This window comes from Suncus etruscus, chromosome 3 (assembly GCF_024139225.1).
Source record: "Suncus etruscus isolate mSunEtr1 chromosome 3, mSunEtr1.pri.cur, whole genome shotgun sequence".
Lineage (NCBI taxonomy): Eukaryota > Metazoa > Chordata > Mammalia > Eulipotyphla > Soricidae > Suncus > Suncus etruscus.
Window position 1 is genome coordinate 145,086,677 of NC_064850.1, and position 17,665 is coordinate 145,104,341.

A 17,665-nucleotide genomic window follows, 5' to 3' on the forward strand; every position below is an offset into this window, starting at 1 on the left:
TGCTATTTCTCCGGCCCCCTCCATTTTTTTTCTTCAAATAGAACCACATAAATTGAATCATCTTGTTCTGCCTCATAAATTGGGGGGGGGGGAATAGATGGTACCAAGACCAAACAGCCGTATGAACATTGAGTAAAAATAAAAAATGATCAGACTGAAACACCAAATTCAAAGTCAACGACAACAGAATCGATACCCAATCTACAACAAGCTAGACACAGAAGGAACCACTTATACTAGCAGCCCGGGGAGACAAAGGAGGGGGTTATGGGATGCATGCTGGGAACAGGGGTGAAGGGAGGACACACTGGTGAAGGGCATGCCCCTGACTCAATGTCACTATGTACCTAAAATATTACTATGAAAGATATGTACTTCACAATAAAAATGATTTTAAAAAATGCATGGAGTGAAAGGTCTCTACCAACAGTCCTTCTCTCCTCCCTTCTCTTCTTCCTCCCTTTCTCCTTTCTTCCTTCCTTCCATCCTCCATTCCTTCTCTCCTTTCTCCATTCCTTCCTCCCTTCTTCCTTTGTAGGGTTCCAGAGTAGAAGGACGAGACCACACAACTGGAATAAAGTGTTTAACACTTTAATCCGACTGCCAACAAGACTCCCCAGCCCGGCCTGAAGGAGATGAGCCCCGCCCAAGGTCATGATGAGGATTATATAGGGAAGGTATATAGGGAGGTTCCAGCTTTTTGATGATCCTTAAAATAATTGGCTCTTGTCTAGGGGTATCTTCCTACTGCTTCCTTGTCCTTCCCTGATAGGCTACCTGGTACAGCCAGGTAGACGGAGGCGGGGTCTATGGAAATAGGTTCACAACATGTGGTCCTTACAAAATGGTGTTTCTCGAAGCCTGCCATATGGCTTTTACAAAATGGCGTCGCTCCCTATTCAGAATTCAGGTCCCAACACCTTCTTTTCTTCCCTTCTTCCTGATTTCCTTCCTCCTTCCTTTCTCTCCTTCCCTGTCTTCCTCCTTTCATTTCATCCTCCCTCCCTCCTTCCTTCCTCCCTTCCTCCCTCCTCCCTTCCTCCCTCCTTCCCTCCCTCCCTCCTTCCTTCCTTCCCTCCCTCCCTCCTTCCTTCCTTCCCTCCCACTTCCTATGGTAGTGAGAGAATACAGGAGGGGGAGGAGGGAGATGGGGCCTTTGCTGACGGGAAGGCTGCCGGCCGTTTTCCCGCGTTCGTGGAGTGGGCGGGCTCGTGGGCGTGCACGCAGGGCAGCGAGCCAATGAGAGCCGAGGACTCGGGCGCCAAACCGAAAGTGGCGGAGTCAGGAGCTGCGGCGGGAAAAAGAATCTCCGGGAATTGAATTTGCCGCCTCCGGCTCGGGACCCTGCAGCTGCCGCCGCAAGATGCCGGTCGCCCGCTCCGACCCGCAGAACCCGGCGCCGCCTCCGGCCTCGCAGGCGCAGGATGCCCAGGCGCCGCCGCCGCACGGGGAACGGCAGTACCTGGGGCAGGTGGAGCATATTCTCCGCAGCGGGGTCCGCAAGGACGACCGCACGGGCACCGGGACCCTGTCGGTGTTCGGCATGCAGGCGCGCTACAGCCTCCGAGGTGAGCCCCCGCTGCGCGCCTTCGCGGGGTGCTGGGGGGGGGGGCGGCCTCAGCTGACCGACGCCGTCGCTGGTTCTTAAAGAATGCCTGTGCGGGGCCGGAGAGCTAGCACGGAGGTAAGGCGTTTGCCTTGCATGCAGAAGGACGGTGGTTCGAATCCCGGCATCCCAGATGGTCCCCCGAGCCTGCCAGGAGCGATTTCTGAGTGTGGAGCCAGGAGGAACCCCTGAGCGCTGCCGGGTGTGGCCCAAAAAACAAAACAAAACAAAAAAAGAATGCATGTGCCTGGGACCCCACGCAAAAGGGAAAGAGGCACCAGACACCCCATTCTGCAGACGTGTCCATTCGGGGTCTTCCACTCCAGCCGAGCTCATAGCTTCTGGACAGACGCACCTGGAGCAGAGGAAGGAGGAGACCCCAATCTAGACAGCCCCTGCAGCCAGAGCATACCTGGCGATCGTTGGGTGGTGGATGGCACAGCCAAATTGCCCTCACATCTCGAATCGTGGCCTCCAAAGTGAACCCCTTTGGCCCCTTAGCATAGGAGAGGGAGGGAGATCCGCTCCAACTGCCCAAGAGCCTGATGGACTCAGGGGGCTCTTCGTTTTTTTCTTTTCTTGTATTGTTTTGTTTTTGGGGTCACATTACCGTTGTTCAGGGGTTCCTCCTGGCTATGCACTCAGGAATCACTCCTGGTGGGAATATTGCACTGGTGAAGGGGGGCGTGTTTTGTTTTTGTGTTTTTTCTTTTTTTTTCTTTTTGTTTTTGGGTCACACCCGTAGCGCTCAGGGGCTACTCCTGGCTCTACGCTCAGAAATCGCCCCCAGCAGGTTCGAGGGACCATATGGGGTGCCGGGACTCGAACCACCGACCTTCTGCATGCAAGGCAAATGCCTTACCTCCATGCTATCTCTCTGGCCCCATGGGGGAGTGCTGTTTTTTATGACTGAAACCCAATTACAAACGTGTTTGTAATCATGGTGATTAAATAAATTCTAGGGGCCGAAGAGATAGCACAGCGGTAGGGCGTTTGCCTTGCACGCAGCTGATCCAGGACTAACAGGACAGTGGTTCGAATCTCGGCATCCCATATGGTCCCCCTGTGTCTTCCAGGAGGAACCCCTGAGCACCGCCAGGTGTGACGCAAAAACAAAACAAAAAGGAATTCTAGAAAGAAAAAAAAGAATCATTCCTGGTGGGTCTCAGGACCATATGGAATGCTCAGGATCAAACCTGGGCAGGACTCTTGCAAGGCCTTAACCTTCTGGACTATAGCTTCACCTCACTCCTTTTTTGTTTGGTTTTTAGTTCATTCCCACTGTTTTTGTTTTGGCTTTGAGTAGTGCTTGGGTTACTCCAAGAATCACTTCTGGCAGTGCTGGTGAACCAACTGGGATGCTAGGATAGAACCTGGTTAGGATAGAACATGCAAGGCAAATATCCTACCCAAAGTACTACCACTGTATATTCAGTAAGCATTCCCGCTTGCCTGCACCTCATCACTGAAGTGCCTGCATTTGGTGGGTGTGGCGCTCAGAAGGACAGACTGAGTCTGAATTGCTAGTGATTTGGGTTGATGGCTGGGAGCTCCATCCTGATGATCAAGGTGCCCACATGGTGGTGGAGTCACCATTTTCCACTTAATCCTGTGGTCACTTTGTGTCTCAGCTGTATCCTGCCACAGAAGAAGTTGTATTTCGTGGTTTATTTTCTTAACTTCTGCTAATGTGGTAAAAAACCTTGCCTTTCAGATGAATTTCCTCTGCTGACAACCAAACGTGTGTTCTGGAAAGGTGTTTTGGAAGAGTTGCTATGGTTTATCAAGGTAAGAAGTCATAATGGGGGGCCGGAGAGATAGCATGGAGGTAAGGCGTTTGCCTTTCATGCAGGAGGTTATCGGTTCAAATCCCAGCACCTCATATGGTCCCCTGTGCCTGCCAGGAGCAATTTCTGAGCCTGGAGCCAGAAATAACCCCTGAGCACTGCCGGGTGTGACCCAAAAACCAAAAAAAAAAAAAAAAAAAGAAGTTGTCGTAATGGAAATGGATGAAATCCTCAATGCAGAATGCCCTTTTTATTTATTTATGTATTTATTGGCTTTGGGGCCACACCTGGGGATGCATAGGGGTTACTCCTGACTCTGTGCTCAGATATCAATCCTGGTAAGCTCAGGGGACCTATTGGGGTGTAGGGAATCGAACCGGGTCCATCCTGGGTTGGCCGTATGCAAGACAAATGCTTTACCACAGTACTATTTCTCCGGTCCCCAGAATGCTCTTTTCTTTTTTCTTTTCTTTTTTTTTTTTGGTTTTTGGGCCACACCGGTTACTCCTGGCTATCTGCTCAGAAATAGCTCCTGGCAGGCACAGGGAACCATATGGGACGCCGGGATTTGAACCAACCTCCTTGGGTCCTGGATCGGCTGCTTGCAAGGCAAACACTGCTGTGCTATCTCTCCGGCCCCTGTTAATGGCTTTCATTTCACACTGTTCTTACCAAGCCAACCCTAGCTCTAGCCCCAACAACTGTTCTCCAAGTTACCATGTTCCACCTTTCTGGCCTCTGCAAAGCTTGTAACAGGCTTCCTAAGAGCCAAGTAGGTATTTCAGGCAAGGGCTTGGGTGCTCATGTCAGGGTAGCCATGCATGAGTTTCTCTTTGCTGGGCTCCTCATCTAGACCATTTATATTTTGCCTGTGCTGGTCAGAGTAGGAGAAGACAACTTGGTTCTAGACTGAAACATATGTTAAGATCCATTCTTAGGAGAAGTTGGTGGGCTTATATAGGCTTAGACCAAATAAGTCCTCTTAACCTATGTTTAGAAAAGATTCAGAAGTGGTTTCGTCTTCCTCGGTGCTATTTTCTTGGAGTAGTTTATTCTATTCTGGCCTGTGTTAACTGTCAGTGGCCTAATCCTGATGGCAATTTTTGCAGTGAATACTATTGACAAGTTAAGTTAGCGATCTGGTCAGTGGTGAACAGAGGTAGGACATCTCTTGGGCAAAGAGCCCAACTGTCTCCATATTTTTGTTTGTAACTATATTATTTAATATAGATGAGGTCAGATATTTTTTGGGGGGGGGGTCACACTCTGTGACGCTCAGGGGAACTCCTGGCTCTGAGCTCAGAAGTCACTCCTGGCAGGCTCAGGGGACTATATGGGATGCTGGGGATTGAAGCTGGGTTCGTCCCCAGTTGGCAAATGCCCTACCACTGTACTATCACTCCGGCCCCAGATGAGGTCAGTTTCTTATTTGGATTCATTTTCAGGATGCCCACTAGGATAACAATTTTAGTGAGATAAGATAATCTTTTTTTTTTTTTTTTTTTTTTTTTTTTTTGGTTTTTGGGCCACACCTGGTAATGCTCAGGGGTTACTCCTGGCTATGTGCTCAGAAGTCGCTCCTGGCTTGGGGGACCATATGGGACGCCGGGGGATCGAACTGTGGTCCGTCCAAGGCTAGCGCAGGCAAGGCAGGCACCTTACCTCTTGCGCCACCGCCCGGCCCCGAGATAAGATAATCTTAATTAAACAAAGCTTGTACTTAGCAATAAAACAAAAACAGTTAAATTATGCAGCTGTAAGTTAGAAATAAGTGTAGGGCACTGGTATGTCTCTGATACCTTTCCCAGAAAAAAGTAAAGGTGACCAAGCCATCTAGTAGAAACATTCTTTATACAATGTCTAGGAGACACTGAACAGGGTGAGGTATTACATTTATTAAAGGTCACAGATATAGAACTTGTAGTTGAAAATGCAAAACTTGAGTGGAGAGACAGCTCAACAAGCTGGATGAACCAAGCTAGGAATAGTCCCTAAACATCTCTGGTTATGGGTCTCCCGAAAAGATGTTATATTTTGTGTGTGTGTGTGTGTGTGTGTGTGTGTGTGTGTGTGTGTGTGTATTTTAGTAAAGAGTGCAAAATTTATATGAAGTGGGAATAATGGAAGAACCAATTTAGTATAAAGAACTTAGTTGAGGGGACCAGAGAGATAGCATAGAGGTAAGGCATTTACCTTGCATTTCGAATTCCAACATCCCATATGGTCCCCGAGCCTGCCAGGAGCGACTTCTGAGCCTGCCAGGAGCGACTTCTGAGCGTAGAGCCAGGAGTAATCCCTGAGCGCTGCCAGGTGTGACCCAAAAACCAAAAGAAAAATAAAACTTAGTTGAGGGGCATAGATAAAAGAGGATTTGTGTGGGTAGTTCCAAAGAAGGGATCAGGCCAGAGGTTTGAGCTGGCCCAGTTTAAAGGCAGGGACATGTCTGTGCCCCTGTCAGCGCAGACTGATGGTTCACTTGATGGGAGACACTTGAGGGATCAAACCCATGGCTCAGATTTCACCTGTTATGCCTGTTCTTTCCTCTTTTCCAGGGATCCACAAGTGCTAATGAACTATCATCTAAGGGAGTGAAAATTTGGGATGCCAATGGGTCCCGAGAGTTCTTGGACAGCCTGGGATTCTCCACCAGAGAAGAAGGGGATTTAGGCCCAGTTTATGGCTTTCAGTGGAGGCACTTTGGAGCAGAATACAAAGATAAAGATTCAGGTGAGGAGACACGCTTCAGACTTCATGAGTGCTTGTCATGTCATGAGTTTATTGTTACAAGCGAAGTCTAGGGTCTAAGTATCTGGGGAGTATATTTATAACTGATATCTTGAGTTGATGTTTCAGATTTAGGTAGTGGAGCCTCAACTAAATCACATGGGGTGAGAGCAATACTACAATGTTACTGCATTACTATATACTACAGTAGGTAAGGCTCTTACCTGTGGCTGACCCAGATTTGATTTCCAGCATTCCATATGGTTCTCGGAGCCTACCATGTGTGATTCCTGGGCCCAAAGCCAGAAGTAAGTCCTAAGCATCACTGGGTGTATTCCAAAAATCAAAATGAATCTTCATACACCCTTGGCATGTATCTGGTGTTTGATACATACTAAACCTTGTATCATTAGTAGATAGTGACATTATTGGTTGCTTTGGGGAAGAAAGCAGAAAGTTAATCTGGGGAACAAGATAGTAAGGAATTACCTTCTGTACCCCTTTTCAAGAGTAGGGGATGCTGGGTCCGGAGAGATAGCACAGCAGTGTTTGCCTTGCAAGCTGCCGATCCAGGACCTAAGGTGGTTGGTTCGAATCCCGGTGTCTCATATGGTCCCCCGTGCGTGCCAGGAGCTATTTCTGAGCAGACAGCCAGGAGTAACCCCTGAGCACTGCCGAGTGTGGCCCAAAAACTAAAAAAAAAAAAAGTAGGGGATACTTCTGTGACAGCACAGTTCTCAGCTCCCTCTTCCTGCTTTGCTGCAATAGAGGAAGATGAAACATTTCACTTTTGCTTTTTTTTTTTTTTGGTTTTTGGGTCGCTCCTGGCAAGCTCGGGACCATATGGGATGTCAGGATTCAAACTACTGTCCTGCATGCAAGGCAAACACCCTACCTCCATGCCATCTCTCCGGCCCAACATTTTACTTTTGGATATCTGCCTCCCTTTCTCACTTGGCACCAAGAACCTCTTCTTGATCCTTGACTTTCCTGGCCTGTGTCCCTGGAACAATGTTTACAAAATTAAATGCCTAACTTGTTTATGTATGTGTGCATTTGCATGTGTTGGACGTTTGCTAGCTGGGGTGCCAGAAAGATAGCAAAAGGGTTAAGGTCTTGTATATGACTGACCCTGGTTCTATCATTGGCACCACATGTGGTTCCTGAGCACAAAGTGAACTATGAGCACAGAGCACAGAATAAGCCTGGTCCTGCCAAAAATGACTCAAAAGCAAACAAACAAAAACATAAGGGCAAGTCTTCTGAGTAGGAAGAAATCAGTGATTGGAAAAGCATGACTCGTATCTAAAGGAGATAGTCACATTCATCTCTAGAAGGATGAATTTGGATCCTTCTAGAAGGATTTGGGACTGATGTCAGAGTCTAACATCTGCATTTTGTGTATGATCTTGAGATGCTTTGTATGTTGGCAACTTCAGGAAGCTTTAAAGACTGTTCAAAGTTTGGATAGGGAACTTAATAGGGTGTGAAAATACTTGTTTAATTGGTACAGTTTGTTTTAGAAGCTGAAAAAGTTCTGGACTGTGACCATTACTCTACATTGGGAATGTAGATAATGCCACCTTTTTTTCCTTTTTTGTTTTGTTTTTGAGCCATACCCAGATGTGCTTAACTCCTGGCTCTGTACTCAGGGATCACTTTGGTGTGCCTGGGGAACCATATGAGATGTCAGGGACTGAACCCAGGTTGGCCACAAGCAAGGCAGGCACCCTCCTTACTGTACTATCATGGCTTCAGTCTAAAGTTAACATTTAAATCTGATTTAAAAAGATCAATTTAATATTATATAAGCCTTACCACACACAAAAACGATGTGTGTGTCCTATTATTTCTGCCGATAAATCCTCTGCTTTTTACTGTGCAAATTCTGTCCTTGGACATCCTCAGAATATTGTGCTACTCCTAGCTTTAAGTATGTTTTAAATCTTTCTTGGTGTTCTATTATTTATTTGAGAATTTAAGGGGCCTCATGAAATTATATCCTTAATTTAGAGTTGTATGGATTTCAATTGTTGGTTTTATATTTTTTTATCTTGAAGTAATTCTATTTAAAAGTTGCAAAAAAAAAAAAAAAAGGTGCATAGGGACTTTTATAACTTTCACTCAGTTTTCTCCAAAATTACTCCTTGGGTAATAGCTCACATAAATTAAGATTGTTAAAATCCACAGAATTTACATTTCTCAGTTACCATGCACTTAATTTATGTGTATTTGTGTGTGTAGTTTCTATTTTCATTTCAGAAAGAAGGCACTGAATCAAATATTAAGAACAGAAATAGGGGGAGTGATAGCATGGAGGTAAGGCGTTTGCCTTGCATGCAGAAGGTCGCTGGTTCTAATGCTGGCATCCCATATGGTCCCCCGAGCTTGCCAGGAGCGATTTCTGAGCATAGAGCCAGGAGTAACCCCTGAGTGTTGCCGGGTGTTACCCAAACCCCTCCCACAAAAAAAATTAAAAAAAAAAAAAAAGAACAGAAATAGGAGAGAGGTGCAGAGTGGTATAATTGTAAAAGTTTTCTAATAGTTTATAAGTCCAAAGGTAGTTTTTTTATTTGTTTGTTTTTGGGTCACTGTTGTGTATGTAAACATTTCAATGGGATTATTATGTTACTGACCCTACCCTGATCAGTGATTGTGCGCTACCCTAAGGTGTGATGGCATTCTGCTCCCACTCACCATTGGGTGGTACCTGATTCTGGGGTATAAAAGCAAGGGTCTGTGGAAGGCGAGGGGCTTTTGTCTTCAGTCTTGTCCTCCGAATAAAGGTGATATTTTTACAAGCCTGACTGCCTGCTAGCCTTTTACCCACCGCATTGACCTCAGAACTGCCAGCTGAACAGGGTGGCAGACGCGTGCTCCAAGCTGGAGGAGAAAGACCTCATCCTCCATCCCTCCATCAGTCAACCCCATCAAGGGCAGTATTGCAACAGGTCACACCTGGTGGTGGTTAGGGGTTACTCCTGACTCAGCGCTCAGAAATTGCCCCTGGCAGGCATGGGGGAACATATGGGATGGTAGGATTCAAACCACCATCCTTCCTGGATAGACTGCATGCAAGGCAAATACCCTACCACTGTGTTATCTCTCTGGCCCCCTCCAGAGCTGTTTTATCTGCTTACAGAAATGTTGGAAGGTTAATGACAGGTTCTATAAGGGATCCCACAGCTATTAGTCACAGTCTATATGGAATGTATATTCTATTAAAGTCTTATTCTTCTGGGACTGGAGCAATAGCACTGAGGGTAGAGTGTTTGTCTTGTACATGTGACCCAAGTTTGCTCCCCAGCATCCCAGATGGTCCCTCAAGTTGCCAGGAACGATTTCTGAGCACAGAGCCATGAGAAACCCCTGAGTGCCACAACTGTGGCCCCACCCCCACCCCCAGTCTTGTTCTTCTGTCAAATGTGGATGAAATAGATTGTTGGTGAAGTGTGACAAGCGTTGTAGATAGCTCTATAGATATAAGTTCCCTAGGGATCACTGGGACAAAGTGAGGTTGAAAGAGTGGCAGGATGACAAAATATTTTAAAGACTCTTACATAGAAAATAGACTTTGTTATGACTCAAAGGGCCAAAGCTAGGTATCTAGATAGGAGGAATTTGGAGGGAGTGCGGACCAAGGCAGGATACCATGATAGATGACCGTCTCCTAAGTTAGCCATCGTCTTTGGTGTCATTAGCCTGTGTTGCTGATTCTCTCTTCCTGATAATTCTGCAGATTATTCAGGTCAAGGAGTAGACCAGCTGCAAAAAGTGATCGACACAATCAAAACCAACCCTGATGACAGAAGAATCATCTTATGTGCTTGGAATCCAAAAGGTTGAAAGCATCCCAGTCATCATCTCTTAACTCTACCATTAACATGTAGGGACCTACAGAAAGCCAGTCCCTGGACAACATTCAGCTGCATGGGCTGGGTGACTATAGGCAGGTCACATTTGACTTCATTTTCAGCTTCTGGTGATGGAGCTGGACATAGATGATCTTAATTTCTGTCTTTTTATTTATTTATTTATTTTGGTTTTTGGGTCATACCCAGCAGCGCTCAGGGGTTCCTTCTGGTTCTATGCTCAGAAATCGCTCCTGGCAGGCTCAGGGAACCATATGGGATGCCAGGATTTGAACCACCGAACTTCTGCATGGGAGGCAAATGCCTTACCTCCATGCTATCTCCGGCCCCAATTTCTATCTTTTATATTTTTGCTAGCATTTTTTTTTTATCACAGGGGACTTCATGTTATCCAAACCCAGGCATAGCTCAGAGTTAGAGTGCATGTTTTGCATATGTTTAATCCCTGATCTGAGCACTGCTTAGTTTGACCTTTATGTTATGACCCTTGGACACTGTTGAGATAACCCTGGTGGTCCCCGGCACTGCATTGCGAGGTCTAGAACTGAACTGTTAGTCTGAACCAAGTATTAACAAGAGTAGCCTTGGCCCGAAAACCTACAAGCCCCCAAGGAATTACAGGGAGTGTGCCACCATCCATACCCCAAGTGCCTAAAGAGTCTGATTTGGTAGTACAGATAGAGATAGCTCAGGCAGCTCAATGCATGTCTTATTTTGGGGGGCTTTGGGTTCAGTCCCCCAGCCCCACATGGTTCCTACTAGAAGTGACCCCCAAGCACAATATCAGGAGTAGTAGCCCTTGCCCTGTGTGACCCCAAAGTACATAGAAGGTCTAAATTCATGTTAGATTATAGGTGCGTGCGCTTTGACTTGGGAGTCATTAGGCAGACTACTTCCGCTTTGTTGTTATTAAGATTTTAAACAATTATAAAATTAAACTCTGCCAAGTTTTTGTAAATACTGTCTAGAGTAGATGTTGACCTTTTTTTTGGTTTTGGTTTTGGTTTTGGTTTTTGGGCCACACCCGGCGGTGCTCAGGGGTTACTCCTGGCTGTCTGCTCAGAAATAGCTACTGGCAGGCACGGGGGACCATATGGGACACCGGGATTTGAACCAACCACCTTTGGTCCTGGATCAGCTGCTTGCAAGGCACACGCCGCTGTGCTATCTCTCCAGGCCCAGATGTTGCCTTTTTGCATTTATAACAGAGACTTTGAATGCAGGAAGATATTGTCGAGATGCCAATTTCCTATGACTCCCCAAAGAATTCATTCCTCATTCATAGTAGAGCACCATGAAGGAAGTGGGCATCATGAATCTCTTCTCAGAGTCTATTGACAGAGAGGTCTCCCTTGGCTTTGTCTGGTGCTCAGGGTTGGAATGTTGCTTTTGGAGTCAGGAAAACTTGGCTATTGTGAAATCAATAGCCCAGCTTTAGCATGCTCCCACTTATGTATGAGTTGGCTTCTGTTTTACTTTTTCCATAATTCTGTCCTTAAAAATCATTTCTTCTTTCTTCTCCTTTGTGCTGGCTCCTCAGACCTTCCTCTCATGGCCCTACCTCCATGCCATGCACTTTGCCAGTTCTACGTGGTAAATGGTGAGCTTTCCTGCCAGCTGTACCAGAGATCAGGAGACATGGGGCTGGGTGTGCCCTTCAACATTGCCAGCTACGCTCTTCTCACCTACATGATTGCACACATCACAGGCCTGAAGGTGGGTTGTTCTAGGGAAGGAAGGATTGTTGCTAGCATAATGCATGGGCCTCTTAGCTTTTTTGTTTTGTTTTGTTTTTTTTGGGTCACACCCAGTGGTGCTCAGGGGTTACTCCTGGTTGTCTGCTCAGAAATAGCTCCTGGCAGGCACGGGGGACCATATGGGACACCGGGATTTGAACCAACCACCTTTGGTCCTGGATCGGCTGCTTGCAAGGCAAACGCCCTCTGTGCTATCTCTCCGGGCCCGCCTCTTAGCTTTTTTAAAGAGAACTAACAGCAGTCTCTGATTAGTTTAAGAAATGACTTGGTTGGGCCCAGAGAGATAGCACAGCGGCGTTTGCCTTGCAAGCAGCGAATCAGGACCAAAGGTGGTTGGTTCGAATCCCATATGGTCCCCCGTGCCTGCCAGGAGCTATTTCTGAGCAGACAGCCAGGAGTAACCTCTGAGCATTGCCGGGTGTGGCCCAAAAACAAAAACAAAAACAAAAAAAAAAAAAGGAAAGAAAAAAGAAATGACTTGGTTTCCTGTCAGTTCTTTATCAGTAGACAAGTTTATATAGATTGTTTCCAATATTAGACATATCTACAAATAAACTTTTCTCAGAAGTGACCTTGGTTATTTTCTGGAAAGCTTTGAGATGAAGCGTATCCTATAGTGTATTTATTTAAGTAATGTGTTTTAAAGGATTGGTATTAAAACGTCCTGTTTGCTTTCTCCCATGGAATTTAGCCAGGTGACTTTGTACATACGTTGGGAGATGCACATATTTACCTGAATCATGTTGAGCCACTGCAAATTCAGGTAAGAAATCTATTGTGCTTTCTCTTGATGAAAAATTGATTTATAATTTAATAGGAAGATTTACTTATGAAATATCTCTTTGGACATTTTGCTCAATTCTGTGATGTAAAGAAAGTACCCTATTCTGACTACAGGGCTTTAGTTTGGGGAGGTGGTAGACAAGGACGATACAGACTCAACTTTCGATGGCCTTGACACTTGAGTCAGTAGATAAGGTGCCAAGCTCCTCTACATTCAGATTCCTTATAAAATGACATAGTGTTTACATGTAACTTTAACACATCTCTTGCATACTTATAATAATGTTTTGTGCATGCCAATTAAATTGTCTCTGTGCTATATTTTTTAGTGAATAATGACAAGGTCTGCATATTTGATACAGGCACAGCCATCAGAGGCCTTACTGATATGTATTTTCAGTGGTTCAGGTTAAGTGTGGTTGTGGACCTCCACATACAGAGCGCTGACTATATCAGGATAGGTTTACCTCCTGTTGTTATGCTTCAGACACTGTAATTTTCAACTTTGAAGGTCATAGCAGCCCTTCTTAGAAGTCTGTCAGCACTGTTTTTCATTGGCATATGTCCACTTTGCATCTGTCACATTTTGTTAATTCTTGCTTTTTCATTATTTTATCTGACCTGTAATCAGTGATCTTTGATGTTACCATTTTAATTGAGTACCACATACCACACCCATGAAAGATGGTGTCTTCACATCTGTATTTTCATCCTGTAGTTTCTTGTCTGCCTTTCTTCCTGCCTCCCTTAGATAGAGCAATATTGAAATAATTAATAGCCCCACAGCTCTGTATGACCTCCTCCCTACCCCCACACGCTTGCCAGGGATTGGAGAACTATCTAAAACAGAAAACAGTTGAAGTTAGGCTATACAATTTATCATTTAGTATTGTTTTTTTTTTGGGGGGGGGGGTTGGGTTTTTGGTTTATTTGGCCCATACCTGGTGGCACTCGGGTTACTCCTTGCTCTGTGCTCAGAAATCGCTCCTGGCAGGCTTGGGATTATATAGGGTGCCGGGAATTGAACCCAGGTTGGTCCCAGGTTGACCATGTGCAAACCAAACAGCATACCCACTGTGCTGTCATTCTAGCCCCGTCCTAAGTATTGTTAAAGAAAAATTTTAGGGGCCAGAGAGATAACATGGAGGTAAGACGTTTGCCTTACATGCAGAAGGACAGTGGTTTGAATCCCGGTGTCCCATATGGTCCCGAGTGCTGCCGGGTGTGACCCAAAACAAACAAAATTTTAGGCATAATGCTGTTACACACAAAAGTGAAGCTCTTATATAAATGACAGGGGAAGATATGGCTGAATTTCCTGAGCAATATTTGCATTGTTGTGTTGGTCTGGAACCAAAACTAGTATCTTCTACCTGTCTCTTTTGGAAAGGGCTACATTCTTTCCCAGAAGTGTTATTTTAAGTCATATATTCTTCCTTTAATTTTATGTTAAGTATAACACTTAGGTTTGACCTTTCAAAAGTCTGTCAGTTCAGATCCTTAAGTTATAGCCACAGATATGCTAGAATCAATAAAAATGAATTTTCTGTGCTAATGAACTCTCAGGAAGAAAAACAAAGCAATCTAACCAAAAATCTTGTAGGCCTTTTAGGTTCGGTTTTTTTTTTTTCGATTGGGTTTTGAAAGTTGCTCTTTTGAAGAGCTGCCAGTGATTAGGTTACTTGGGGTTTATCAGATGCTTCCCAGAATGTATGCCTTAGTCACGCCAACAGATATCTATGAAATCATGACCTGTTTCCATGTCCTCATTGTCACTGTTTACCCCAGAAATTCTGGTTCACATTCCCTATTGCCAATAATTATCACAATTCCCCAGCCTTTGTGCCAGGGACAGATGCGATATGGGATTTAAATAACCTACCCTATATCTGCTGAGTTCCAGATACAAAAGTCAAAAAATGACATTCCATCTCTTAGTACAGACACACCCTGTTCTAAGATAATGTGGTAATAATGTAGTTTTGGTTCCAGGCCCCAGCAAAGTTTTCCTCAAAGATATAATCATATAAAAATGTCCTTGTCCATAGAAAAGTTATATTTATACTATTAGTGTCCTATATTTCTCATTCAGAGGCAGTCTGGTCCCCTGTGGGCTCCCTGGTCCTAGGTGGCTACGGATGAACAGTCATGTAATTTTGGGGGCTAGTTAGTGGGGCTGCAGTGGCTTCCACAGAAGGAAGCATGGTTAGAGAGGGCCTTGGTTGGAAAAGTGAAGAAGATCTGTTGTAGCAATAACATTATCCCTAAGGAAGTATACTAGTCTTAAATTGAAATTCCTTAATGCTGAAAAAAGAAAAGAAAAAAATTATGGCTAAAAATAATATATCTTTTGCATGTTGAGAAAGTTCATGTTAATGGCTTCTGATTGATCAAGGTAGTAGGTGCTGAAGTAGAGATGGCTTAGGCAGTTTCTGAAGATAAGAGTGATGTTTACCACAGCAATTGATTTTCTTTCATGAGAAATTTCTAACATAGAGTGCCATGAGACTTCATTTTACTGACAGTAGAACTACAAAATTGAAGTTAGTCTTCACAAATCCTATTTATTAACTATGGAATACTTAGATCCTTTGTTGTCATTTCAGCAGTGTTCACTCTTCACCTGGAGAAATCCATCTCAAGAAACCACTCTCTTTGCTTTCCTGAAAAAGCAAAAAGATGGTATAGGGGTCAGGGTACATACCTTGTCTGCTAGGTACTGTGGCATCATATGTCCCCCCTAACTTCATGACCTGAGTAGCTCCACATTTTTGGCTCTAGAATTCAAACATCCAGAGCACCACAGGAGAAGCTCTGAAGAATGAAGTAGTAGTATACTTATCCCTAAAAAGTTTGCCATACATTGCAACAGGAGCTAGAGTTATAGTATAGCGAGTAGTTCACTTGCCTTGCATGCAGCCAACCAGGGTTCAATCCTTGATACCACAAATGGTTTTCTGCCAAGAGTGATCCCTAAACACAGCCTGGAGTAAGTCCTGAACTCTTTTGGGTGTGGCTTAAAACCCCTCCCCACCCCCCAAAAAAATTCAAACAAAACTATTTTTATATTGTCTATAGTATGGTTTTGCTTTCTTGTTTACCTTTTGGAAGAGTTTTTTAAATATCCTTCAAGAACCTTTTCCTTATATTCACAGTTTGGCTGTTTGACATAAGAGGCCTAGTTTTTAAGCCTATCTTGACCTTTTTTTTTTTTTTTTTTTTTTTTTTTGGATTTTGGGTTACACCTGGCTGCACTCAGGGGCTACTCCTGGCTGTATGCTCAGAAATCAACCCCCGCAGGCTCAGGGGACCATATGGGATGCCAGGATTCGAACCATCGCCCTTCTGTATGCAAGGCAAAGGCCTTATCTCCATGCTATCTCTCCAGTCCCCTATCTTGACTTTTTAACATGTCTTCCTCGCTAAACTTACATTTGTTTTTAATTTAAACTGAGACTGGTGACACCCATCACTGGAATACATAGGTGCCATTTCAGGGTCATTGGTCTCCATAGTATTGTTGTGTCTCAGAAAACAGGAAGAGAAGAAGCTGGGTCAACTGCTGATCAGTTGAGCAGTTAAGACATATATGTAGCTATTATGTTGCCATCTACCTGAATGTGGTTTGTGAGATCCCTAAACCATTCATTATAAATAGTAACATGAATGGTCACATCATCATACAGATATAACAATAAATGAAGGACACTGAAATATTGTCAAAATTACCAAGCTGATACTTTATTGTGTCTATATTTTTGGAAAGATGGTTCTGGTAGACTTGTTTGAGTCTACCACAGTGCAAACACAATATAAGATATTTACAGATCTGGACAAAATAATGTTTTTATGTTGTTTTTAGCTTCAGCGAGAACCAAGACCTTTTCCCAAGCTCAAAATCCTTCGTAAAGTTGACAGAATCGATGACTTCAAGGCTGAAGATTTTCAGATTGAAGGGTATAATCCTCATCCATCTATTAAAATGGAAATGGCAGTTTAAAGTGTTTGAACTGTGTTGTACTTCCTTTTTTTTTTTTTTTTTTTTTGGTTTTTGGTTTTTGGGTCCCACCTGGCAGCGCTCAGGGGTTACTCCTGGTACTTAAGCTCAGAAATTGCTCCTGGCAGGCTCAGGGGACCATATGGGATGCTGGGATTCCAAACACTGACCTTCTGCATGCAACCTGAGTCATTCTCCGTGGTCCCGGTGAAACTTTTTCACACTTTCGCTGTTATTGGTATCAGGGTCTTATATTTAAAGATTCTGGATTCTATGCATTTCTTTCATCGATGTCAGGCTGATGTGGAGCATCCTCTAGTTTCAGCATGCCATTAAATGCGGAGCGATCTGCCCTGCAAGCAGGCTGTTGCTGAGCACTCTTTGGAGTAAGTCAATGCCAAAGCAGTGGTTGGTCTTCCCTGGTAGAGGCTTGGATCCTGGTAATGTTATAGACAATTGTGGTTGTTTCCATAGATGGTATCCATTGTTCAGGTGTGTGTGGGTGATGCCCATTCTTTTGAGGCCTAAGCCAAATCATTATGCCAATGTTCAGGGTATAAGGCCTAATTGCATTACCAATTTTCATCTCTATTAGATAAGAACTTGTTTGCATATGTATTATTTTCCCATTTTAATATGCGTATGCAAAAGAGAAGCAATGCCACAAGATACTGTTGGTGCATCGGGAGGCCGACGAATAGAGTTCAACATTCCCCATAACTTGGTTCAAGCATGAATTCTATACAGAGATTCTCTTCTACCAGTATTACTTATAAAACATCTCAAAGGTGGGAAATCAAACAATCAAATAACAAAACCAGTGGGCAAAATTGTCACTATATAAGGATATTTTAAGAGTTATAGATGGTAAGCAAATACATCTGAGATATACAAAGGAGATACATGTGTCCCTTTTATGTTTTAGAAATAGTCAAGAGGGGAGGGTGTTTTTTCCGAGACACCACTTTGGTCTGATTTGGACAAGCGAAGAGCACATCGAGCCATGTCATCCTCGTGTTGCCTGCTAAAGCTTCCAGTTCCCCGAGGGGCATTTGCTTCCTAAGTGCTGGAAGCCGGAAGTTCACCAGTCCCCTCCCTGCCTCTTGCGGGAACGAAAAAGCCTGGGGTCTCCTTTAAAT

At 44.4% G+C, this 17,665-nt stretch overlaps 1 protein-coding gene across 3 annotated transcripts; it reads left to right on the forward strand.

Moving 5' to 3' along the window:
• The first annotated feature begins 1,363 nt into the window (after positions 1-1,363).
• TYMS (thymidylate synthetase) lies at positions 1,364-16,529 on the forward strand. 3 transcript variants are annotated; one of them, XM_049770133.1, is made up of 7 exons: positions 1,364-1,568; positions 3,321-3,394; positions 5,946-6,120; positions 9,857-9,958; positions 11,530-11,705; positions 12,438-12,509; positions 16,392-16,529. In XM_049770133.1, exons 1-7 carry the CDS (start codon positions 1,364-1,366, stop codon positions 16,527-16,529), a joined length of 942 nt encoding a protein of 313 aa, XP_049626090.1. The 3 variants fall into 3 exon arrangements, with proteins under 3 accessions (XP_049626090.1, XP_049626091.1, XP_049626092.1); XM_049770134.1 differs by lacking the exon at positions 9,857-9,958; XM_049770135.1 differs by lacking the exons at positions 3,321-3,394; positions 5,946-6,120.
• Positions 16,530-17,665: the final 1,136 nt, after the last annotated feature.